The sequence below is a fragment of the Vigna unguiculata genome, chromosome 3 (genome assembly GCF_004118075.2).
Source record: "Vigna unguiculata cultivar IT97K-499-35 chromosome 3, ASM411807v1, whole genome shotgun sequence".
NCBI lineage: Eukaryota > Viridiplantae > Streptophyta > Magnoliopsida > Fabales > Fabaceae > Vigna > Vigna unguiculata.
The window spans coordinates 61,275,494-61,303,024 of record NC_040281.1 but is presented as its reverse complement, the minus strand read 5'-3'; the positions used below and the strand labels follow the sequence as shown (position 1 = coordinate 61,303,024).

Sequence of the window (27,531 nt, the reverse complement as noted above, 5' to 3'; positions counted from 1 at the left end):
AGGGTTATAAAAATATGAGATATATAACCAATATAATAAATATCTTATATAGAAGAACTTGATATTATATATATATATATATATATATATATATATATATATATATATATATATATAAAACAAATTGTAACCTAATAAAATATTTATAATATCTTAATTTTGATTTTTTAATTCTAAAATAATAACTAATTTTTAAAATTAAAAGATATATTTAAAAATTGAAATATCATAAAAATTAATTAAAATAAAAAAGACATTAAGTCAATATTTTCAATAATAAATCATATAATAAACTTTTATATTGAGTAAACCATAAATGAAGTGGTCAAACATTGACATAATGTTGAATCTAATGGTAGTGAATTTAAATTTGATATGGACAATGTTGAAGTTGACCAACACAATGTTATATTCACATCATTAAAAATTGTTATCAATATGTCTATCGGAGTGAATTGAAATATTCTCCTTTTATTATTAATTTAATTACAAAAGTTTAAGGTATGTTATTCAATTTTTATGGTATTTTACAAAATGATTAACAGACAATACATATAAATAAATAGAAAATAATTGTCAAATGATTTTATGAGATAAATTATTGTGTATCCAAGAATTTTACCTTTCTAACAAGAAAATTAGAAGGAATGCAAACATTGATTTAATCAAATTTCTACTGTACTACACAAAATATTTTAAAAAGTAACTACAATACAAATATTTATTTGAATAATGTAAAAGTATACTTTTTCTTTATTTAAATTAAATCTTCTATTAATTAATAACATTACATATAAACCATTGAAATATAATAAAAGTATATTAATAAAAAGAGATGTTTTAATTGAATTGAATATATTTTCAAATTAATTTTAAAATAATTAAATCTGCTTTTTTTTTTAAAGAAATATACTTCGGTATAGTAAAAAAATATTTGATTAGAGTTTGAAAAACACTTTCGCTTTTGGATACATTTTATTAAAATGTAAAATTGTAATTTTACTTATTAAAATTACAATTATCGATAAATTATAAAATAACTTTTATAACAAATAATTATGAAAATAAATAATTTATATAATTTAGTTATATGTAAATGTTTTTCTTTAAATAAGTATTTAAATTTAAAAAGAGTTAATAAATATTACAAATATAAAATAAAAAACAAAGTCTTTAATATTAATCATTATTTGAATTTTAAAAATTATTTTATTTAAATTTAAACAAGTAATTGTTAATAATATAAATTGAAAAATAATTGTATAAAAAAATAAATTATTTTCGTGATATAGATAATTACTAGTCGTTTAAGATAGATGTAAATCTATCTGTCACAACGCATCTTCTATGGCCACGGCCACGTGTTCTTTAAAATGGAGACGCGTCAGCCAGATGCCAAACACGTGTCGCCACTCTGTTTGCATCTCCACCGCATAATGATGATAAGTTAATCCAACGGCCGAGATCAAACCAATTCGTGAGCGGAACGAAAGAAAACCGTGGAAAACCATAACGGTCACGCGCCCGCCATAGGCTAAATGAAAGTGCGTGCCACGTCAGAAAGGCCCAATCAGAGAGAGCCACGTCATATGAAAAAATTCAAAAGAAAAAACGGATTTGTTGATTAAGAACATTGATAGAAGATTATCGAAGCAATCTAAAAAAAAGTAGAAAGGAAGAAAAGGGAATACTTTGCGTCGTTCGTTGCCGTCGTCACGCATGGAGATTTCTGGCACCGTTTTCCGTCCTGTCAGCTACGTCTCCGGCGCTGGGACTCACACGCGTTCCCGTAGCGTGGCTCCTCGTGCTACGGTGAGAATGGGAACGGGTTCTGACTTCTGCGACGAGGGGCATCTGCAGTATTACCAGAACACCAAAAAGGTTCTCTCTCCCAAGAAAAAGTTGAAACTGCTGAAGGATTTCTCCAAATTAGGGTTCGCCTCGGATCCTCAGAAGCTTTCCATGTTCTATGATCTTCAACAAAACCTAACCTCGGTACAAATTTTTTCCCTTTTTATCTTGTTGCTGTTGAGAATTATGATGATATTATCCCTTGTTTGCTCTCCCATAGTAATGATTGATGACGATAATGATAATATTAATAGTAATATGTTTTATTATAATTTGATTTATATCTGATTAGTATTTTTCGAATTTGACCTCGCTCTGTTTTTTTTTTCTCTTTTTTCTAATTTTGAAATTTTAGATGTCTAGGCAGGACATCTATTAGACATCGGATGTTAAATTCATCGATGAAATAATCCCACAATGTATATTTGCGAAAAAAAAAATTAAAGAGATCAAAATTTTTAATTTATATTTGCGTATGAAATATTTTTATTAATTTTTACAATAAATACATTAACAGTTATATAAACAACAATCTGCAGAAATCTAATAATGATGATAATGATAGATGAAGTTTTTTACCCAAGAAAATAATATATTGAAACGGTGGTGTTTGACTGCGTGCAGGATGCTGGCGACATGTTACTGAGAGAGTTGGAAGCTGCAAGAGCAAAGGAGAAGGAAATGAAGAAAAAGAAGAAACTCGAGAAGAAGGCTAAACTAAAAGCCTCCAAAAAGAAGTGTGAATCTTCATCTTCATCGTCTGAATCAAGTGACAGCGATTGTGGTTGTGATCAAGTGGTTGACATGAACAGCATCAGATCTGGTGTTGGTGTTAGTGTTAGTGTCGTTGCCCCTGCTGCACCCGTGGATGTATCTCCAATACCCAAGACCACCCCCATTGTTGAGGATGGGAATTCACGTCGTGATGCCATGGAATTGTGCTCTAAGAACGATGTCTGTGTTAGCAGTGTTAGAGATGGTGGTATTAAGAGAGAGAGTGGTGTAGTTACCAGCAGCAGTTGTGAGAAGAGGATTGAGGTGTGCATGGGTGGGAAGTGCAAAAGATCAGGGGCTGCTGCATTGTTGGAAGAGTTTGAAAAGGTGGTGGGTGTTGAAGGTGGTGCTGTTGTTACATGCAAGTGCATGGGGAAGTGCAAAACTGCTCCTAATGTGAGAGTTCAGAATTCCGTTGATCATAGCCTTGCTGAGGGACTTGATGATTCTGTTAAGTTTCCAGCTAACCCTCTGTGCATTGGAGTTGGCTTGGAGGATGTGGATGCCATTGTGGCTAGATTTTTAGGGGAGAATCGCACAGATATAGGAATGCCAGGTGCAATTACGGCTACTTGATGTTGCTATGGGAACGACTTGTGTGCTATTTCTAAATGTATATATATTATATAATATATACACTAGTCTTTTTTACCCGTAAGGGTAACTTACATGGAAATCTTTTGTTAGTTTTTTTTTTAACCACAACTATTGAATTCTAGAAAATGACAAAAAAATCATTCACGATGTCAATATATAAATTAAAGTAGATTAAAAGAATGTATAACTTTACTTCAAAATTTTGATTTCATATAATCCAATAATCAACATCGGAACATTGATTAAGATGTCTATTTGGCATTAATCCACTAATCAACTCAAAATTTAACTTTGATAAATATACGTTATAATTCTTTTTGGCATTAATTCATTAGTCAATTCAAAATTTAACTTTTGATAAACATATCTTATAATTCTTTTAAAGAAATTTGAAGATTTTCTTATGCATAACGATTCGAAGATTTCCTTTTAAAGAGATTCAAAGATCTATTACTGACATTGTTAGCAATGGTTTCTTAGAATTATCTTTGTATATAAATTAGTTACTATATTCCTTTTCTTGTTTATTTGGAATCCCTTCCCATTGCTTAACTCTTTACAATAATTTGGCGTCAATTCATATTTCCATTTCTCCATTATTTTTTTTTCAGCAACATCCAGATATATAGTATATTTAACATTAAATTATAAGCTTAATTACTTATTTAATCTTTCTAGTCGTATTAAAAACCATTCTTTAGTCTTTGTTCATTGTATCATTTCTTTTAGTTTTTATTGTTTAAAATTCATAAAGATTGAAGGAGATAAGTATGAAAGGTAAGTTTTGTTTGACAATAGCGATCAAACGAATCATTTTTACCAATCTCCACGAGACTCGTACAAGAGGTTTTACAAAACTTAAGTTCTTAACTTAGCATAATTAAATATCATACGTGACATGGCAATGATATCAAAAATTTGCATTGAGTAAAAGGCAATTTACAATTTACATTCATGATATTGTACTCTGTACATCTCCCACTAAAAACTGATGGGAACAAGATCTGAAGCCTAAAATCTGTTGAGAACCTTGATTTCATCCCATGCATATTCTGCAAAACGCAAAACCGTTAAGTTCCTTCGTCATTAGCTGCATAGTTTAGAGTTGTAAACTGTGCTGACAAGCCACACCCTCCTGCTTTAGAAGCCCCTCTTCTCAAGACACAGGGTGCCAACGTGCGATAATTGTAGTCCACCTTAAGCACCGGCTGTTAAATTTTTAAAGAAATAATTGTAAGCAGTCATGCAAACATATACAAAGGAAAAAAATTTGCTTACCGTTTCAAGGGTCAGTTTCGGGGACGTTTGGGGTTGTGCTCATGTTCCAACCCTTCCATGTTATCACATCTTCTAACAAACTGGTCTAGTGTTTTCTGCTTTGAAGGGCTATCCAAGTTTTCAGGTCTTCTAATATACTGGTCCAGAGTTTTCTGCTTTGAAGGGCTACTCTGAGCGACCTCCAAGGCCTTTTCATGACCGTCTAACATCTGTTTCAACAATTTAAATTCAGAATGCATCTTAAAAGCATCAATCCAAACAATAAAAAATTACTTGGGAATAAATCTTCTCTAACGGGTAGAAAGATAAATCATAACTTGGACCTCCATATCATTTTACTACACAGAAATTGTAAATATAATTAATCTCATTACGACCGAGAGTTCCTGAAAATAGAGATTTACCTGTCCCAGATTTTCCAGTTTGCTTTGCACTACGTCCCTAAGAAGTGAAAAAAGTATAATATTATTTATTAACATCTGAGAGATCAAGTCAGTACCAACCACCAAGCCTTAGATAAAAGCAGAAAAGCACAAAACACACCATATGATGTCATCAACCGTGTCATTTGCAAGCAAGTAGTATATATTTACTGAAGACACCTAAAAACAAGTAGCAAGTGAAAGAGTCATCAGAACATCATAACATGTTGGCTACTAAGAATCAGCCAAGTATGGAAGAACTTTTCTATACGAAGATATTCTCAATCTTTTCCTGAGATTGCCAAAGTTTCATAATGTTATCATGCTAGACCATTGATGCGTTATCTGAACTACAAGAGGGTTTTATATCTCTTTATTTATTTTTTTCCTCTCTCTTTATACTAAAGAAGTACCCATGTTCGAGGATACCTGGCCAATTCTATGAACACGGTCTTCAGCCTGAATTAGGTCACCGGGAGTCCAAGACAATTCTGCAAAGATTACTGTGCTGGCAGCAGTTAAAGTTAACCCAACGCCTCCAGCTTTAATAGATAGCTGCAGACATATGAACAGAAATTCATTAACTCAAATTGAACCATATTTTAGCCAGAATTATAGTCCAAGATTGCAACAGTTCATACCACTGCTGCTTTAACAGAATCTTTTTCCTGAAACTCAGTGACCAATTGCTGTCTGGAAGCAGCAGGTGTACCTCCATCAATCCGGATGCAACCCACTTTTTTCTTCTGGAAATTTTGAACAGTTTTATGAGACTTTACCATTTCAGGATGAGATGCATAACATTTAAGTGGACTTACACGAAGAAACTCATGTATCGAATCAATCATTGGCTGATGGTGTGCAAATATAAGAAACTTGGAACCTGCCTGCGACAATTAGGAAGCATAACATTACCAATTCCAATGATCAACAACCCAATTAAAGAAATATTAAGATTAAAAAACTGAAGATGCCATTCTTTTCAATTAATTATATACTCATTTGATTAGGGGTGAAGCATGAGATAAATCAATCAACTCAACAACGACCTGTTCACATATATTTTGTTATACAATTAATGTAATTATCCCACTAAGTTTTTTTTTTTTTCTCAGAATCTTTATCACCACAAATACTTTCTCACAGAGAATTGAACACAGGCTACAGCTCAAGCTTGTCATTGTCAAAATTAAGGATATGCAACAGAATATTATCTGATATGTTCTTGTAGAATCAGGACTATATAACTTTGAGCTAACCAGATACGAAAGCTCCATCAATACTCAGTCAGCCTACTCTAAAAACTTTTACCACAATATTCATTCAATCCATTCAAATAATCAACCTACAGTCAGTGTTAAAGGGCATCTTTACAATAAAAGAAACACAAAACAACAAATTTAACCAAAACTAACTAGTATGAGATTAGGTAACAAATAAACATCATACATGCAAGTATACTCATACAAAGAAAGCAGGAAACATATCATAGGGATCTCGGTGCATATGCAGCATTGAAAGTATTAATCCTCCATTGCTGCAAAGAGGTGAAGGAGAGGAGTACCTCAATGACAGTTCCAAGATAATCAAGAACAGATGGAATCTTGGCTTCTGCAGAATCAGTATATATCTGGAATTGAATAAATCAAAATTTTATGTTTAACCACAAACAGTCAAATTTTAAATTGCCCCACATGAAGAGTGGGAACATGCATTGCAGAAAATAAACTATAAACTTATGTTCTACTTCTAGGAAATAGCAACAAATTTTCAAACAAATAGCGCAACCTGAATTGTGTGCAGAAGTCATTGCATCAATACCTTGTTAATTATAGTCTTTTGAGTAAACTTGAGCGATTCTGCCTCCTCTTGTGATTTAGCAACCTTAATTTTGGCTTTTACCATTTCCAACTACAGGAGAAAAATCAATCCTGGTCAGCTTTTTACCACCTCTAACATAGACACGACATAAATACTACCATTTCCAGGTAAACTGATTTTGTAAATTTCTAGGTAAACTGATATATATAACAACTACCAGAACAGATCAAGGTAAAACTTCAGAGCAAATTTCTAACAAATTTCATAAAAAAGAAGATATCAGTTTTCTCTATCACAGACTAGAATACAATTCACTTATTAGCGTTAAGTAAATTGATCACAATATCTACATTAACCAACTAACGAACAGTTTAGCCAAAGGAAGTCAAATTACTTGTTCGAATTGGAAATCAATTCTAAAGGCAAATATGAATAACAGATATATTGAATCACCTCTCGAAATAAAGCATTAATTTGCTTCATGTCCTTGTCAGCCAAGTCTAGGAAGACCTGTGAACCAGTTACCAAACAAATATAATAATCAATTCTTAGGTTCTATAAAACATGAGTGTGCACAAATTGAAATAAATAGTCAAAAGTAGCAGAAAATAAAATGTTGCAGAGAACCAATGGTAATAAATGTACACACTTGTTGCCTGCGCTTTACAGGAAGTTGAGAAAGAACATCATGTTTAAGCCTACGAATCAGCACTGTAGCCTTCATCAAGTTGTGCAACTCTTCATGGTTACTTGCACCTTGATAAAGTCCAAAAAATCCCTGGAAGATCCATGTGATAATGGCAGCATGAATGCTCATCCATTAAAAGCAAAAGAAAAACTGGCTAATCAAAAGGATTTTATCAGTAATGAAGAGATGGCTTACACCCTTGCAATACCGGTTACCATATTCATGAACATTCTTATATACATCAGGATACAAAGCTTCCAACTACAGCACAATTTCAATCAGATTATTAAAATGTATACTCCTAAATTCCAAATACTAATGAGTTATGAAACATAAATAGACATAAAAAGAGTTACCTGCTTGAATAGTTCAATTGGTCTGGATAAAGCAGGTGTTCCACTAAGCAATAATGCATATTGAGCTTTCTGACAATTTTACAATGCTTTGTTGTCAAAGAAAGCATGAGAGAATTTGACAGAAAACTCTATCGCAGACAGTCTATACTGCAATTGAAGCTAAAACAAAATTTACTTTATATGTTTCACATATGAAGTCAGACTTCCTTTCGGGGAAAACTCTACCGCAGACAGTCTATACTGTAATTGAAGCTAAAACAAAATTTACTTTATATGTTTCACATATGAAGTCAGACTTCCTTTAGGGGAGGAGGGGAACAACGGTTCAGAGTACTAGACCCTTTGCTGACGCTTCTGTGCACCCTCCGGACTTATTTTTTCTTTTTCTCCTGTTTAATTATCCATTCAATTCTCTCACTTCTTCTCTTATCTTTTTCCTTATATGTTTTCTGTGTCTGTTAAACATGAAATTTAGATATGGGTATACATCTGATTGTCACTTTCAAGAGTGAATACCTTTATGACAGGAAGAGAAGCAGTTGTCCTCTTTGCTTGAGCATTTTTCAGATAATGTGATTCATCAGCAATCACAACCTGAACAAAAATAGTTCATATCTAAGAGTGTGATTTATCAGTAATAATTGGAACAATGTTTTTGCCATGTATGCAGCCAAAGAATTGTAGTCCCAGACATAAATTCAGGAAAAGCTTTGATTATAAAAACACAATAATAAAAAAAGATGAAATATAAAAAATAAATACTATTTAGCCCCTTGCTCAAATCATTTTACTTTTTTCAAAGAAAAAGTATACCAAAAGGGCAAGAGGTCATAATTGAAACAAAAGAAAAAAATAATTTGTATATTGGCTATTTTTTTTTATCAGGATAGATATGCAATAGCTGCTAGACACTATGAAAATCACATGCAACCTCAAACTAATGGATACCATGTAAAAGAAATGCCATCATCATTATCAGGTAATTGATTGAACGGATAATTGAAGTCATTTTCATTTAATAACCAATAACTAATAGAATTCCCAGCCAACAGACCCAAAGAAGGGGGAAACAGTAATCACCTCCACAGCTTCCATCAATCTATAAAACATTTCTGGAAGCGCAATGCACAGAAAACAATCAAACGAAGGGAGACAAAAACAAGTCTCGTATTACCAAGTAGAGAAGAGATACAAAAGAACACAGGAAACGTTAATTACTGTAGAAGCATCACCTATGGATGTGTACATATCACCCTTATAAAGGGGACCAGAAAGTATAGATACAGAGTTAGTTAGAACAGAAAAAGAAAACATACGCAACAATGATTGCAAAAGTCTACCGCTCCAACAATAACTACAAGACACTCCACCATTGGACGGCTACCAAGAAAGTGTTCAGTACACAGGTTACAATTTCTATTTAACAACCCGTGGCCAAATAAACACACTATTTAATAGCCTAGTACAACCCTGCAGATCATAATGAGACTCAATTTACAAACATTAAATACTTCATCAAATTCATGTATTTCAAAATTTCAACACTTTGATTGCAATAATATAAAGATGACTTCCTCTATTCATCGTACCCAGCCTTCAAGAAATGGTTAAAATCAAATACTGATATATGATTAAGGACATAGAAATCACAATGAAAGTCAGAAAATCGGATAACATGAAGGTACTAACCTTAAAGTCACATGTCGTAAGCAAATTCTGTAGCTTTGGCACCAACTCGTATGAGATGATGTTGAATAGTCCATTCAGACGAATGCTGTTTTTAGAACTTGAAGATACAATATTGAAACCTCCTCTATTTGATCCACCACTTTGAGGTAAGACAATCTACTTTATCAGAAAAGAATTCAGAATACAAAAGTAAATTAGGTACTTTATCAGATTAGAAACCTCGAACAACCAAAAGAATGATGTTCTACAGTTTTCTATATAAACCAAAAAAATACATAAAATTCGGTGAAGGGATCATGGATAGCATACTAGTATATCTGATGAAGGAATATTCAGCCATTGTTGAATCATCTGAAATAAAGCAAAACAGGGAGCATAAAATAAGTTTCCGAATGCTTTTTATTAAATGAAAAAAATGCAATTCTTACAGAAGCCCATTGCAAGCGCAGTGAAGATGGTGCAATTATGAGAACAGGCCAAGACTCCTGAATGCATGAAGCTACAGCAATGGCCTGCAAAATGAAACACGCCAATCAATTTTTTAAAAAAAAGAAAGGACGGCCACTTTTGTAAGTTTAAGAATGAAACTTAATAAAATCTAAGGCCCTCACTTCAACCATCATCCCCTCTGTCTGCTCCCTGCCCCCCTCTTCTTTTTTGGGGGGAAAAGTACAGAACAAGAAAATAACATAATTGTAGAATAGAAACATTTTACTAAAAGGGTAGATCTGAATGGTCTATTACGCCATGATCATTGGTGCATCTGGCTGGTGCCGCCAACTGACATACCAACACCCATGTGGCCCAAGGCAACAGGCCTCTTTGTGCCAAATTTGTTGGCATCTCATCAAAATCCCATGCAAATCACCGGTTTGTATAAAATGTTTCTCTTGTGCAATTAAATGGTAGTTCTTTCTTCACCTTGTTCCTGCTTTTCCAGTTGAGTTGCATCATTTTGTGTTTGTGCTCCATTTTATCTATTTCAAGTCATCTTCTACAAATTACCAAGAGACTTTGAAATGCCATTTATTTTCCCCTACACACCTAAGCAGCTCTTGAGCAATTTCCTGAAGTTAGGAACGGCGCTTTGAGAAGAAAGGAATAAAAACCACTCCATGGAAAATTCATGTCCTCAAGTACAACCACAACCCAAAGACTTGATAAATTAAGCTTTAGTATATTTTATTTTTGAAGGTGTATTTTAGCACTCTAGGAATGGATTTTATCATCATTAAATAATCTTCTAGTCATTATTAAATATCAGTAAGCGTTCAGGTCTACAAACAACTATTTTGTAGTTCCAAACAGTGATTTGGTTTGATTGTGCATAGCTTTAAGTGGATAGCGACCATGGCAGCATATTTCTAATATTTTTATTATCATTATCTTAATTATTTTGCAATGTAACTGTTATCTAATATTATTTGCTAGGAGAAATAAGTCTTTTATATTGGCTGCTGACCATCTAAAATTTTTGTATATGAACCTTTTTGGTCAATTAGGTGATTATATTTTGTGAAATACGACAGAAGCAATCATTTTACAAGAATTTCTACTAGAAATCTGATGTATTTGCATTTCAAAAAATAATGAACGAGTACAAGAGAAGACGCCACAGGAGAAGGCCTTCCCAAGTCAGAGTACATACTCTAGACCCACACCACACTGCAACAATAAACTTCCACACCCCTACATCATTCTTCTCCTCGTAAGTGATAGACTAGGTATCAATTTCTCTCTCCATTACTAAGTTTACATTACCTGCCTAGATGATTCTATATGGGCCATAAACATTGAGAGGCTTCCCCATAGAGGTTGGGAACCTATCATATTTTGATTATGATGAATGAAATTCCATTATGAAACATGGCATTGAAACTTTCAACATGGGAAATGACCTTGGTTTTACTGAGTGATTTCCTATAACGTATTTTTGGGATGTCCATGTTAGATCATGTGACCATTAGCAAGTTATAATCCAGGAAGGACTATCTGTACAAAGAGCCACCAGTGTATAGACAAAGCGACCAACAAGATGAAGTTGCTCCAAGTGAGATAAGATTTTGTTGACATACTATTGTTATTTCTAAAATAGAGTATTCATTAGATGAAATTGTCCCCATGTGGATTGTCAAGAGAGGGTTATCAGTGAGACAACCAACTCAATTTCAGCTCTAACATGAATGATCCTTCTTGAATTGGGACTAGATCTAACTCAACACCAAAAGCTATTTTATGAGAGAGGATTGAAAGCCTTTATAAGCTTTTAACCCTATGTATATATTAAATGTTAGACCTCAACAATTCTTATTTATTTAATTTGTTGATTTCCAACTTTTGCCATTTAACATTTCATTTTGGCATTTACTTCTTTAATTGTAAAGTGTTTAAACGTTGCTTCTTTAAAAAATTTGATTAATTAATTGGTTTCTATGCACGTATTTTATTGAGACTATTCAGTCATCTAGAATATCTCTGTCACTAACAATGAAAAAAATAAAAATAGAGCTCTGTTGGGCTCCTCCAACATGCTCATGGATATTGTTGTGCCGCACAGCATCCATCTCTATATCATTTTTTCAGTCAGATTTCTATGTAGATGAGTAGTAAGCTGCTGACAGTTGGAAATCATTCTAGCAATTTTGTCAGACCTCCCTTGTTTTGGTGACAATTTTGATTTTATTTTTTATCTTGAACATCCTCCAATCAAAAAGGTTTTGGTATTATGAAACACCATTACCTCCTACGAACATTATTGAATTAGATATGTGATGCCCGGATTCTGGCTAGTGGTATATATATTTTGGCAAGTGTTTATTTTGGAAATAGGCTTTTTAGAGGAGACTGCCAAATAAGTGTTTCAATTAGCTTAGCCTAAGCTCCAGTCACAATTAAATTTGGTCGTTGACACAGAAGTCAAGAAAAATTAAAGGTAGAACACTTATCTAATATGGTAGTCTAATTGAATAAATATTCCATACTTCCCTTGACACCTTGTTTGGATGAGGAATGAAATAAGGAGAAAAGAAAATAGAAGGAACAAATAAAAGGAAAGGGTTGAAAAGATGTATGGTTTGATTAAACAGAAATAAAAAAGGAAAGATGAGAAAATTATCTCCATTTGATTAGATAAGTGGAAAAGAATGTATTAAGAAACTTTCTACAATAATAAATTCTACATTCATACTGGTAAATAGGGAGTTGCCAGTCATAACAATTAACAACCAAAGAAAATATCATAACTCTGACACAATACACAGCCCCAAATTACAACAAATGGATGTTACACACTACTACACCAGTGCTACTGTGACTGTGATGTTATTTATGTGTAATATTGTTATTTAAGTTAGACATATTACTGTGTCATTAAGGATGATTTCTATCGTGAGTCAATTAACATGTAAGACACTGAGATGCACTCTTTTATTTACAGAAGAAAAATAGTTAACCAAATTTATGACCCGACAATAGATAACATTTTATTTCCACCACAAACAATTGTATGTTAGTTTTAAAGAAGCAAAACGCTTTGATGCACAGTGCAAACATGGAAATAATTTAATTTTAGACAGTGAATTACTTGCAATGTTTTCCCCAGTCCCATTTCATCTGCTAAGAGAACACGCCCCCCATGCTGCAATATAAACCTGAAAACAAATAATAAATAATAACTAAAATGAATGCATGAGAGGAAAAAAACAAATAGACAAGGAAAATAAAAGACAATAACTTTACTGATCCATATTTATGAGAATAGTGAGGGAGAAAAAAGTGAACAGGTCACTACATACCTAACACCTTCTCGCTGAAATGGCAATAGCTTTGATTCAATATAACTAGGGATCTTGCAGTAACGATCTTTAAGAAAAGCAGCCAAAAATAGCAACTTCAGAAATTTTCATAAAAAACACAAATGTAGACCTAAAGTCTTGTAACCTAGAAAAGAGAAAACAAATTGATAACGAAAATATTCACTATATACCTTGAAGATCTGGAACTGCAGAAGCTGCAGCAATGGCACGTTGCACCAAGGGATCTAAGTTTTCAACCTGTAAAATTATTTAAATAAATGAAGAAAACTAAATGATATAAAGATGAAGTTAACCAACAAAATAATGTCAAAAAAACAAGAAACTTAAACACAAAAATCGAGTACACAAGCTTACTCTAGGATAACATGTTTTTCTCACTCAATGAATAAACATTTACAGAATCAGTGATCCCAGATCCAACCTTTGAATCTCCTAGTCCTATTATTCACATAGGATGGTTTACTTTTCCAATAATCTATTTTTCCATTATTAAAACATCCAAGGGTTAATAAAGAGGGTTGCACAAGCAGAAGAAAGTTGTAATTGGCAACAGGCAAAATGGCGAAAATGCCTTGAAACAAATATAAATTAAAACAAAAAAACGGAAACCGAAAAATTACATTACAATTCAGGGCAAAAAGATACATCATGGATTTCCTCAAATCTACACAGAAAATATTTGAAACTCATGTCCACTATTTTCTCTCCAAATAAAATAATTCAGAAGAAACACATAAAAAACCAATTAGCCAACAAAACGAACAAGGAAGCTAAAAAAAAATACCACTTACTATCTTATACTCAAACAGCCAGTACAATCATCAAATGACGGGACGGTTTTTCTATGATAATCAGAAGAGTGACACAAGCCCGCAAGCCCTCCCTCACAAATGAAGGCACTGGTATCAGTCTTACTATTGATCCAAGACTCATACTCAAGGTAAAAAAATTATTATGAAAAGGAACTTTGTGTATGTCAAGGTTGTTTCTCTCATTATGGTAAATAGTAGCATACTACTAACATCAATTTCCTAACTACAAAGAAAGGGAAATAAGGAAGCATACCTGAACATTATAACCTGATACTTCTCCAAGAAACTTCTCCGCCTCCGACAAGGAAGACAGTGGGAATACCCATAACCTGCAGGCTCAACGTTTATATGGCTAAGGCAACAAAGTAGCCAATCCAGAAAACTAATACATACTCACACTGGTATGCAGTGGACAAACAAACAAATTGGATGAAGGGTGGAGAAACATACCGTTCCTTTGCATTCCAAGAAGATTTAGAGATTTTTCGAAAAGCAGCAACTACTACCTGATGCAAAACAAAGCCCAAAGCATGAGCCCGGGGCTCTACATTGACACTTGTATATGGTCAAACAAAGACAAAGGCATGTTTGTGAAGGATTCAAAATTGAATAAGAAAATCAATACTTCTGCAAGTAGTTTAGTCAGTAAAACCTGGTCATATTGAAATTTTGCTGCAATATTTCCACTGGAATGAAGAAAAAATTTGACTGAAAACTTTACCAGTCCATTTTTGGATTGTTTGTCTGCAACACATAAAGCCGGATAAACAAAACAAACACCCACAAATCACCATCAACATAACAAATTACAGCAGGCAAATAGAAACTTTCAAAGACAATTGAGCATAATGTACCAATAAGAAATGGTTGATAAAAAATTAAAAGAAAGAGATAGAAAAGATAGACGGCCATTGAGAGAAAAGAAAGGGTGACTAAGTAAATGGTGCAAGAGACGGTAAGCTCACCGTTGTCTGTCCCTGTCCCTGATTTCAATGACGTGGGCAATGCTCTTGCTCCTTGAGACGAAGCACCAACCTGGATTGGAGCAATAAAACTAAGACACAAAGCAATGTTCCTACCCAAAAAAATGTCATATATACTTCATAACTTCATAATTCATATAAATAAAGTAAAATACTAGTTATATCAAACAGCTTGGGCTTCTTCTTCTGGGTTGCTTAAATTTAAATGGGACATAATATAGGCATGAAAACTTAACATCAAAACGACTAAGTTAACCTTGACATACCAAAAAAAAAAAAAAAGAAGTACCCATAACACTTAAATTAACGGCAATGAGAAAAGATAATAACTTTACAGTTTGGGGACGCGAATTGGGAAGGGGGTTTGATGGGAAGTGATTCATTGTTGCAGTTGAAGAATTGTGATGTTGGTGTGGAGAAGAAGGAGGAGGAGGGTTGCGTAGTTGAGCAATCTTCTGGAAAGCGTCTCTTTCGAGGGAATCGAGGTCCTCTGCACTCAAATCCCAGTCCTCCACATCCATGGATGCTGTAGCTGTGCTATGCTTCCTCTCTGTCTCCCAAATCAACCAAATCCCTCTCAAAATTCAAAACCCGCTCTGTTTTCTTTCCTTAGAAACATGAAAATGGAAACTTTTCTTCCGTTTTTGACCAGGGTCCTTCGTTTGTATTCAAAATTCCAATGTCCAGTTTTTTTTTTTTCAAATATACAAGCTTAAATACTTTTTTTTAATAAAAAATAATGAAAAATATTTGAATTTTATTTTTATAAATTTGTCTTTTTTAACCTAATACAAATTGCAATACCAAATAATATGATTCTAATTTCAAATTTAAAATAGAACTAAAATTACATGTATAACAACTATTCATAATCAAAATATGGTATAACTAATAAACAAGAAAAAAAAATTAAAAAGTTAAATCATAGATTTTGTAAAATATAGAAACTAAAAATATAATTAAGTAATTTTTTAATAATTTCAATGTATATTTATTAACTATTGTATTCCTTTTTTATTTAAAGTATTTTAAAATTTCCACGTTTCTTGGAAAATTATTTTACACATTATTTTATTTATTTGTTTATTTACTTTTAACAGAGACATAAACGTAATTTGACTTTGTAAAATGGTTAAATGTGTTTTTTAATCAATAATTTAGATGTCAAATTTAAATTTGTATTTATTTGAAACTGTAATATATTTTAGTCTCCAAATTTGAATATTGTGTTTGTTTACAGGGATTTGTTGATTAAGAGGATAAATGAGAAAGGATAAAACTTGTTTGTTCCCGAAGATTAAATATGATTTGTTTAAATGGATGTGAAAGATAATGAGATATTCTCATCTTTACACAAATGAAGATGAGAGAGAAAGATAATCTAGTATATACACATTTACCTAAACGTCCATCTAATTTTTTTAGATTCAAACTTAACAAGTATGTTTTTATTTAAATGTACGACTTTTTAAAATGTATTTTGCATTTTGCTTTATAAACATGAATCCTTAACTGTGAATGTAATAATGTATTTTGCATTTTGCTTTATAAACATGAATGCAGCATGTATCTACATTCGTTAACCTGAGAGATTTCCTACACTCCTAAAATCTACATGATGGAGTCAGTGTCATTGCAAACCTACATTGTTGACCAAAGGTGGGTGAGGTTATGAGGTTATATCCAATACGCTATTAAAGAGAACAAGTAAAAAAGTCTCAATTCTTTTCTTTTCAATACTAATATTTCTCTATTAAAATAATTATAAAACTGCATTTAAGGAAAAAATGTCGTAAACAAAATTTCTCAATACTAATATACATTTATTAAATTAATTATGAAATTATATTTAAGAAAAAAGTGGCTATTTTTTTTAATATTAATATACCTCTACTATTAGAATAAGTTGTATAACATAACATAATGACTAAGGGTGATCGAAAGTCTTTAGATAAGTATTATTGTTTAATTAAAAATATTTAAGTATTATTATTTAAATTATGAACTTTTAAGTAATGTACTTTCTATCAATGTACTTTCAATTAATTTTGTTTGATTTCTTTTCCAATCTCACGTTATGTACTTATGCAAAAAAAAAATAAAATATATATATATATATATATATACAAATTAACAACTAAATTATTAAAAATAATAACAATTATTATTAATATTATTAGACCTTGTGGATAATTAATAATAATATTAATTATATCTATAATATATATATATATATATAACAATATTTTTTTGTTATTTCAGTTTTACCTTTAATTATTTTATAAATAATTTATCTTTAACTGTTCTTCTAAAACCTTTTTTTTTATCTTTAACAGTTATTTAAAAAAAATGCATATTTTTTTTCTAATTTTACATTTAACAACTATTTTAAAAATTAATTATTTATCTTTAATTGATCTTAACTCAATTTTTTGTAAAAAATAAAAAATACAAATACAAACACGCTGTGTTTTCACTAGTTAATCCCTGAACTTTGACCTAAAGTTGGAATTCGTTCTATCGAAAACTTCAATATATTTTGATCCCTAAACTTTTAAAATAAATTAATATAATTCTTTTAACTCAATTGCTTATAATTTTTTTTGAAGTGTCGAACATAGTTCTCAGTAGATATTGAATCAAGAATATGTCAAATAGTGTAAAAAACTTCAATACTAATATGAAAAACGTTCGACACATAAAAAAAATTAACATAATTGGGTTAAAATGACTATATTCATTCATTTATAAAGTGTAAGGACCAAAATATATCGAAGTTTCAAACATGGACAAATTCCAATTTTAAGTTAAAGTTTGGGGACTAAAAACATTCTTAACCCTAATAATAATGACATTACTAATGTAATAATAACATTAAAACTAATAAATAATAATAATAATAATAAATGTAATAATAACATTAAAACTAATAAATAATAATAATAATAATAATAATAAACTAGCATAAACACATACGCGATCGCGTCTGTGTGTACATATTTTTTGAATAAGTTAATAAACAAAATAAAAATATATTTATAAAAAATAAATTGAAATATATGGAGAAATTATGAGAAAAATAACTGTTGAAAAAAAGAAGAAGGAAATAAGTAAATAGTTTTATAAAAACTTGTAAAAGTAATAGTTATTTTTTAAAAATTTAATAAATAATTAAGTTATAAAGGGTAAAGTTGGAATTATGAAATATGAACACAAAAGATGGAATCCCCTTTATATATAGTCATAGATATATAGTCATAGATAACAAGAAGCACTCCTTTATATATGATTAAATTGGACGTCGATTTTGATCTTGCAGAATTAAAAATATGAACTATTTAAAATAATAAGCAATATCAAGAAGCACTCTTTAGTTATGATACAATATTAATTATTTTATCATTTAATTTTGAAAAAGTTATATTATAAAAATGAAATGGAAACATTAATATATTTATTGGGCTACTATGTATATTAAGTAATTAATTTATATAAGGTAAATATGTTATCAACCTTGCTAATTGTCTTTTCATTAATCTGAATATTGTTGTTCCAATATTAATTGTTCGAAAAACTTGTAATCTTAAATAAACTGCAATATGCACTTTTTTATAGAATTTTCAAAGTATTTGTACTTTGGACAAAATAAAGAAAAAAATAATAATAACTCAATAAATGAAGAAAGAAACCAGGTTTAACAAAAACTTAAAAAAGAAACATAAAAAAAATAATACAGTAGATATGGATAATGATGCCAAAATTAAATAAGGTGTCATTTTTTTTATAAAATTAAACTAAAATTGTGATATCTCATTTAATAAATAATTTTAATAAATAAACCATCACATATTATAATATAAAGTAGAACAGGCGACAAGAGTACATGAGAATCAATCTTTTACAGTTATCCAATATATACCAAAATAGGAGTACCATAGACACAAAACGATGTCCTAAATAGAACTTAAACATTAAATACTTTGATAAAAAGATTGTTCAATAGAACAAAGAATTACAATTAAAATTGTTTTTTCAAGGAGGTGTTCCAAAAAGCAATAACTACCCCCTAGTCTAAACAACAACATCTCTACCATTGAAATGATTTCCAAAAATCTCTACATCTACTCACATCAAAATTTGGTGATTATTGTAAAAAGGACACAGAGTAAACAAACACAAAGAAAAAATGACAAGTTAATTGCAAATATATATATATATATATATATATAATTAAAAAAACAATGCACCAATTACACCAAGTTAAATAATATCAACTAACCCATTACACAATGACACTTTAGACTCAATTATTCAAATTTAAATATTGATGTATGATTTTTGATAATTTTTACACTTAGACCTTAGATCTTTAACTTAAACCAAGCCTAAAACATGAAATAAAAATGGGTCTCACAAAAATAAACAAATTATATAATATAGTTAAAAAATATTAAGACACGCTTTTAAATATCTTTAGCTATATTTACAATTTTGTTTTCTAAAATATTACTAAAAATTGAGAAAAAGAATGCATATGTTTTTTATATATGTATTTAAAGTGAAAATGAAATTGGAATATTAATAATTTTGTTTAACTAATATTTATTTATTAGTTACAGTATTTTGTTCTTATGACAGTAAATATTTTCAAATTCTTAAACTATCTATCAAATCATTTAAAATTGAATTTTATATTGTATAAAAATAAAAATTTTAATAAAAAGTTCATTGTTTTCATAAAACGCAATATTACATAAATTTAAATACGCAGTTCTCTCATTTTTGTAAGTGTCTGTATGTTTATGAAAAAAAATATGAAAACAATGAATTAAAGTAACAATACGATGAAAAATGTAAAGTTTTGAGAAATACTTTAAATAAATAAAAATTATAAATGAGGATATTTTTTCATTAATAATAGCAGTTAAATACATGTGTTATATGTATTTGTGTTTATATTTTTTTATTATAACAAAATTTTATTAAATTATAAAATGGTTTTTAATTTTTAAAGTAAAAGTATTAATAATTTATAAAATATTTTTGATAAAAATAATAAAAAATAAAAAAATATAATTTTTGTTGCATACGTTATTTTCTCATTATAAATTAATTATTTGAATTACAAAAAGTAGTTACCAAAAAAATAAAATTAGAAAATAAATTTTTGTATTTTGAGTAATTATTTAATTTTAAAAAATAATTAAATTAAATTTGTAAAATTATAAAAAATATTTATTTGAAAAGTAAAACTATAAAGAAAATTATGTACATCAAAAAATAAATTTCCTTTATTAGTGATTAATAATTAAGGATAATGATAATATAAATAATTTAAGATTATGTTAGTTTTTATCATCCTAAATAAAGTCAGATTGATTACATAGCATCAAGAAAAGAATATTAAAGACAACTTACATCATTAAATAATCTTTCTAACACATGCATTAAATTTTTGTGGTATTATTACCTATGAAAAATGACATTTTAATTCATTTCAAAAAAAAATTATTTAAATAAGTTCAATACACACTATCATTAGAAAAATTATGCTTGATTCTCATTCTAAAATTCTTCAAGCCTCAGTTCAGTTAAACTGTCATTTTTTTTTTCTGCACAATTAAACAATTAAGAGTATTTTATGAAACAATTTTTAAGTGAACAAAATAAAAACAGATTTTTCTCTAAAGCTAAATCTTAGAAATTTTTTATATAGTTTTCCTAAATTATTATTCTTTAATATACAAATGAGTTATTTTTATCTTGTAAATAAATTAATTTTTTTCTCTTATAAGTTATAACTGGTCAGGATGAATTTGGTCCAAAAAGGTCTTGTATTCAGTTTAAAAAGAATTAAATTCAGTTTAAGGAGTAAATTCAATTTCATGTTTTGTTAGATTGAAAAATATTTTCACATTAGAGTTGCATCCTTAATCTCACTTCCTTAAAACCAAACTTTAATCATGATTTGATTATGTCCAATGTAATAACTTAATCATGGTTTAAATAAACAATTAAACCTATATTTTAACAATTTTAGATAGGATAAAGAAAATTGGGAAAAACATGATAATGATTAAGCTAACAAGACGAGATCAAAAGAAAAGAAAAAACAGTTGGTGAAAGAATGCTTAGTCGTTCCCACCATTTTCCCAATCCTAGTTCTTTTCAGTGTTGAATTTCTAGGGTTACCGTTGGAACTGGACAAGTCCGTACACGTTCTCTCTTCGTCCTCCTCCGCCATGAACTCTCGGCAAGCCTCTCCGTCGAACTGCGACATCTGCGGCGCCACGCAAACCCTATCTCTCACCATCCACAACATCCGCCACCGCGCCCACACCCGTCGCTACTGCACTAACTGTGTCCTCAAGCAGCACCCTGGCCTCTTCTGCCCTATCTGCTTCGACCTCCACGAAGACTCTCTCCTCGCTCCGCACCACCGCCTCATGTGCGTCCGCTGCCCCTCCATCGCCCACCGATCTTGTGTCTTCCCCTCCACCACCGCTGCTGAGTCCACGCCACCTTTCTTTTGTCCTATTTGTCTCGACTCCAACTTCACTTTCTTCAGTCCCCCAGACCGCAAGACTGGAGCAGTAGATGTCCAGTCGGCCAAGGTCCTCGTCGCAGCTGCGCGGATCGCGGCTCTCTCCATGAGCAAGGCTGCTGCTGCGGCGCGCTTTGATGCGGAGCGCCGTGCCAGGGAGGCAGCTGTGGCCAGGAAGAGGGCCAAGGAGGCTCTGGAGCATCTCGCCGAGATCCTCGCCCGGGAGCAAGACGAGGAGCTGAACGGGAATGCTTCTGCTGGTGGACGGCGGCGCGGCGCCTAATAGTGTACTTCTTCGTCCAATCCATTGCCATTAAACATTGCAATAAGATTTGGAATGATGAATTTGTTGTTGTTATGGTGTTGTGGAATTGATTCTTGTGGGTTTTTTGGGTAGGGTTAGTTTGTGGGGTGGCTGGTTGCATCATTGGAATATTGAAGTATCGAGCACTGCTACTTGTGTTTTACCAAATTCAAATGCAGTTGCATGCCATGTTGTGATACCTACCATAATATGATGCAACAATTTGTCATTTCAAAAGTGAATTACATGATGAATAATTGGATATTGGCTGTATGTTGTATAGAATGGATGTGCTCTTGTGTATCATGGTTTATCTATGTTTATCAATCTGCTTCACCAGTAATTGTGTGTCCGGCTGCCTCCATTTTGTGGACATGTAGTAGTAGATAATATTTTCACCACAGCTATTCCTTGCCTTGAATTCTGATTGAATAGAAGAGGATAATCTTTCTTGTACCATGTCTCAATTGGATTCAAAATTTCCATGTTTGTTTTCCTTTTCCTCTTTTCCTGCCACAGTCGGTTTTGGTGATAGCACATACATAAACAAGAAAAGAATGTTGGTTGGGCAGCTATTGTCAGTTAGGATTTTACAATCATAATCTGTTGGTTAGCTTCCTGTACGTAATGGATGACCAATTTACTTTATATAGAGACTGAAATGATAACCTAGAAGTGCAGCGCACAGTTTCTTTCATAAGTGTCTTGAAACCTACTTCCAGATTTCCTCTGGGAATGGATCACTTGAAAGAAGCACAATAGGTTTCTTGACACAATAAGATCAATCCAAATCAATGGAAGTGATGGAGGGAGGATATATAATTTATAAGAGCTTAACATATTTCTTGCCTTCATTCAAACATGAGTCGATGAACTTGGAATACTGCCTTTTGAAAGGCCAGGTATACAGAATTGTTTACCACCATATTGTTGACTTTTTTATTAAGACGATTTCAACCATTCATTTTATTTTTATGTTATCTTCAAACTGCTGTATTTCAGCAAGTTCCTCTTTTTTTTCAAGTGCTTGTTTATCCATCTGTTTTTTTGTGGTTGTGGTAGACACCAGACACTATCACCCCCTGTTGTTAGGATGCGTAATGAGAGATGAATAATGAAGGCTGGTATTCCATTATTCCATTAGTTAGTTGGACCAGTTAACTAGTTAGTTTTATTATAAATAGGGGACTTAGATTTGGTCAGAGTTATTTTTGTAAATCTTTTTAAGTGAAAAGGAGGGGTCCTTTGTGGAGGGGAAATCCCTTGAGGAGAATTCTATTTTCCATTTCTGTTCTGCTCTTCAATAAAGTTCTGTTCTTTCTACTGTAGTTGAAAAGAGATCCCACTGTTCAAGGCTTTATAGACCCCACACTTAAATTGCAATTGGATCCTAACATCTCTATGTTTAGCAGCCCCAACAAGTTATGCACGCACTCTTTGACGAGTCTTGGGTGAACACTCCAACACCAGCACCATTCTGCTCAAGTTGCTTATTCGTTATTGAGAGGCCATGTGCTTCTTTAATAGAAATTATGAACATAATCTGGAGAGAACAACACTGCATAAGCTAGTTATTGTAGTTGAAGAGCCCAGGGTCTTATAAACCCCGCACTAAACATGCAACTGGAATTTGGATCTTAACATTCCACTACACTCTCTAGCCTTGGTGCCCATGCGGGCTAGCTGTGCACTAACCCTTTGACTAGTTTTGAGTGGACACTGCAATGCCAGTCACCCATCAACTTTCCCGATTTTTTAGTTGAGAGAAGTGGTCGAAAGGTTCTGGTACTGATTGATGGAACTGGTATCATAATGATGAGAAAGAACATTTCCGTATTGAATAAAACCAGGTTGAAGGCCCCAGGAAGTAATTCACGATTCCAGATGTTTTTGTGAGGTGTGGATCCACTTCTTACTTTGGTTTCTTAATCACCAAAAGTTCCCTCAAACCATTTACAGCGATTCCTATTTTATAGGCAACTCCTTGTCTGCAGTTTATAACTGCAACCCACCCTTAGTGGGTCTAATTAGGTTCATGCCCAATTCACCTTTTTTTTCTAACATAAACCTGCTTGATCACAGGTCTGCTATCTGTTGTAAATACGTGATTAGCATTAATTTAGAACAGAATGCTTCCTGCGCATATCTCTGAAGTTGATAGCCAGTAATTACTAGGACACTATATTTCTATTATGATTAGACAATATTAGTATATTAGTGCTTGTATTTCATATCAATGAATAATATTTGAAATTTCATTCCTTTTCAACTTGGTATTAGAGGCCATAGCCCACTTTTGTTGATTCTGTGGTTTGTGGAGGGAGATTTCTATTGTTTTTATAGTTTTCTTCATGTATCGTTTGGTCCAATAGACATGTGTGAAGGGGGTGTTGAAAATTTCCTCATTGCGTACTTCATATACTTGTTGGGAAACTTCACTTAATTAATGTCAATTGATTTTAAGATGAAACCTAAACACTATCAAATTAAGTGCCTAATATTGTCTTAAATCAGATGTTAATCCAAAGAAACCTTGAAAATTAGCATCATAGTCACATGCAGTAGTAGCACATATTGCAAAGTGCATATATATTCTGCCTCTTTACTTCCACTCAATAACTAAATCTATTAACAAAAAAATTGCCACAATTACTTTGCCTCTTTACAAAACATACCTAGCATTTGCTAAAAATATTAAGCCATTAATGCTGTTAATGAATGATCCAAGCATACCTAGAATTTGCCATAAAAGCATAATAAATCATTCACCAAGAACAATAAGCTAAATTTTCAAAACATTGATTTGATGTTATATTTCATTTCTTTTAATTTTCTTCTGTTGAAATTGGAAATTTTATTATTACAGATCAAACTACAGGGTGTGATTTTGAATGTTATACTGGGCTTGTTTATCATTACAATATGCTAGTTATTGGATGTGATTCCACAGTATGCCCAGCATTTGCCAAAAATGCATAAAAAACATAAGCTAAAATCTCAAAACATTCATTTATGTTATATTTCATTTGTTTTAATTTTCTTCTGTTGAAGTGTGACATGTTTTCTAAATATAGGTCAAATTAGTGGGTGTGATTTTTGAATATTCTTATAGCATTGTTTATCATTCCTAGTGACTTACTATTTAAACTGTTAAATACATAAATTGATTCAGGGTTTATAACGCATTTTTTTTGCTACAATTTCTCTCGTTAATCTGTTCATGGGTGCTGTTAATACTTAATCTGTTCTTCCAGATGAGAAATTCACCATGTAAAACAGATAACATATGCGAGAGAAACTTACATCTCAGAAGGTAGATACATTACAACCCTTGCCTTTCAATTTCCTTTTTAGTAAAACGTTAATTTTTCCATTATACTTGATTTAACCCTACATTTTTATTCTGTCATTTGCTATGCCATTTAGACTTTAGAGGGAAATAATGGGCTTTTTATCATTTTACATCATTTGCTCTAGTAATGTACCTAGCAATAATGGAAGTTGTATTGTATGTCTTATACCTAAGTCCTATTCCACAGCTTCAACATGATAAATTGTGTTCAATTTTGGCAAACAAAAGTCAGGACAAGACATATTTCGGATATCACTATTCGTATGATTGTGTTCAACTTTGTTATATGTATATGTATTACAATTCAATTAAACTCATCAGAATCACGAACAAGGTTCTTTATTTTTATCTATTTTTCTTGTTGATCCGTATTTGTTGCCTTTTTAAAACAAAATTCGTTAAGATTGAAGAGATAGGTACATTATAATTTATACATATGCTATATAGGGTAAAAAGAATCCTTAAATATATTATGTAAAAAAGGAAGAAGTATGAACAAGTAACATTCAACATGACGAAGGTCTAATGATAACCATTAGCAGAACTCCACAAGAAGCTACCACAATCCCGAATGGATTCAAGATTCAACCAATGACCAGTAAAGACTCCCACATTTCTTTCTGACCCAATTCACTAGATAATTGCAAATTGAGAGCTGCATACAGGAACTACTTCCGCCAAATGCTCTAAAATTGACATGTGGGCACTACTGGAATTGTGCAAATTGTTTCCATGATTCTCCTGTTATCACCTGAACAGGTACACAACTTTTTCAATCTTTACTGATATTGGGTTTAAAAGTTCGTTGTTAGTAATAGTCCTCCTTGCCTATTTTTTGGTACTTTAAAATTATTTGTACCAATGTTCAATGTCTAGGAAGATTCAATAAAGAAACACCTTTGTTTAACTTTTGGCATTTGATTTACTCTGACGTAATATTTTCATGTACTTGGCAGCAACACTTGGCATCTGTTGTACAGTATGTCATAAAAAAGGATGGGTTCAGGAGCCTTTTGCATAGATGCCTTTGTTCCAGTAGAAGTTCCTCTAATTTTTTCTCTCTAGCATCTTTGTGCTCTGGAGGACACTTGGCTTAGTATTTACTAAATGAACCATGACTTCGGCGACAAGAAGGATGGATATGTTGGAGGAAAAACTTGAAGGAATGGGAGCCCGAACTGAGCAGAATTCTTTTCTGGCATGGATAACAAATTGGGGCACGTGTAGGACAAAATAGAAAGGTTGGAGGTCAACTGGACAAAGAGGCTTCTAAATGTAATGAAGAAGGTATTGGGACAAAAGGTCGACCATGAGAATTTCAACAAGGGGGGAAGTTCTGCAAGAATAAATTAGAGTCACATTGCGATCCACATGGCTTGGATGATTATCTGATGGTAGTTAAGAAAGCACTTCTGGGAGCCCTAAACGGGGAAATACCCTGTGGGATGGAACTTTGATTTTCAGAATAATGTGAAGATGTGAGGATTAAGTTGGCCAAGTTGAAATTGAAGAATAAAATCATAACTGTGCAACATTTGGAAGAGCCTCCGTTACAAGGCTTGTTGGAACAAGGGTTATGAAGCTGCCATAGAAGCTTTTGAATCTGTATCCTCTCAAGTAAGAAACTACTGAACTAGCAGTTGCTTGGTATCCATCAGTGTCTGTGGGCTTGATTTAGATCCTTGGCTTCTACGAATTCTGATGACGCGTTATTGAGCCAATAGCAGTCTTTGCTCTGTAAAGATCAAGGAGGCTGATCGTCCCAGAGGTTTAGGGAGGGTTAATAATGATGTAAAGCAAGTTTAGAATACATAAGGAGTTGATCTTCATGCGCAATATTATGGGAAGATCACCATCAGGTTACCTCTAATTAGTCTCAAATTTGTTTTTGCACTGTAAGCTCCAATCTTAGGACCCATTTTTTCATCATCTTGTCTGTATATTTACACAATGATTCAATGTAATTGTTTCCTCCTTAATTTTTTTTTGTTTTGACTGAGCTTATTTTTAGAGTGAGATATGACTATAGAAGATTGTTTGTATGGAACACTTGCATGAAAATGGGTGACTCTGGATTAGCATGACATTTAATCTTAAAGTTTTTCCATCAGATAATGTCCAGGTTTGTAGTATCCCCTTATGGCTGAAGACATGTCTGGCTTCCGAACCAAGTTAATTTATAAATGGGGGATATTATCTTCAAAGATCCGTCAATGTTTTCGTTCTATACTTTTAATTAGTTTAG

The 27,531-nt window shown here is 31.8% G+C and overlaps 3 protein-coding genes across 4 annotated transcripts; 2 read left to right on the top strand and 1 right to left on the bottom strand.

The window, feature by feature from the left end:
- Positions 1–1,640: 1,640 nt before the first annotated feature.
- Positions 1,641–3,311, top strand: LOC114179901 (diacylglycerol O-acyltransferase 3, cytosolic). The gene is made up of 2 exons (XM_028066397.1): positions 1,641–1,995; positions 2,476–3,311. The coding sequence occupies exons 1-2, from the start codon at positions 1,720–1,722 to the stop codon at positions 3,199–3,201; spliced, it is 1,002 nt and encodes a 333-aa protein (XP_027922198.1). The 5' UTR covers positions 1,641–1,719; the 3' UTR covers positions 3,202–3,311.
- A 758-nt stretch (positions 3,312–4,069) lies between these two features.
- On the bottom strand, positions 4,070–15,748 carry LOC114179887 (SWI/SNF-related matrix-associated actin-dependent regulator of chromatin subfamily A-like protein 1). The gene is made up of 25 exons (XM_028066378.1): positions 15,422–15,748; positions 15,069–15,138; positions 14,756–14,847; positions 14,554–14,609; positions 14,357–14,432; positions 13,462–13,528; positions 13,271–13,337; positions 13,060–13,126; positions 9,905–9,988; positions 9,786–9,827; positions 9,477–9,632; positions 8,304–8,381; positions 7,788–7,856; positions 7,627–7,692; positions 7,393–7,521; positions 7,197–7,253; positions 6,744–6,833; positions 6,487–6,552; positions 5,741–5,809; positions 5,564–5,668; positions 5,352–5,477; positions 5,044–5,102; positions 4,905–4,941; positions 4,501–4,709; positions 4,070–4,430 (listed from the first exon to the last, which is right to left on the bottom strand). Exons 1-24 carry the CDS (start codon positions 15,605–15,607, stop codon positions 4,512–4,514), a joined length of 2,112 nt encoding a protein of 703 aa, XP_027922179.1. The 5' UTR covers positions 15,608–15,748; the 3' UTR covers positions 4,070–4,430; positions 4,501–4,511.
- Positions 15,749–21,166: 5,418 nt separating this feature from the next.
- LOC114179703 lies at positions 21,167–27,265 on the top strand. Of its 2 annotated transcripts, XM_028066120.1 has the most exons (4): positions 21,167–21,917; positions 25,189–25,247; positions 25,829–26,045; positions 26,243–27,265. In XM_028066120.1, the coding sequence occupies exon 1, from the start codon at positions 21,329–21,331 to the stop codon at positions 21,911–21,913; it is 585 nt and encodes a 194-aa protein (XP_027921921.1). In that variant the 5' UTR covers positions 21,167–21,328; the 3' UTR covers positions 21,914–21,917; positions 25,189–25,247; positions 25,829–26,045; positions 26,243–27,265. The 2 variants fall into 2 exon arrangements, with proteins under 2 accessions (XP_027921921.1, XP_027921920.1); XM_028066119.1 differs by having other exon boundaries at positions 25,189–26,045.
- Positions 27,266–27,531: the final 266 nt, after the last annotated feature.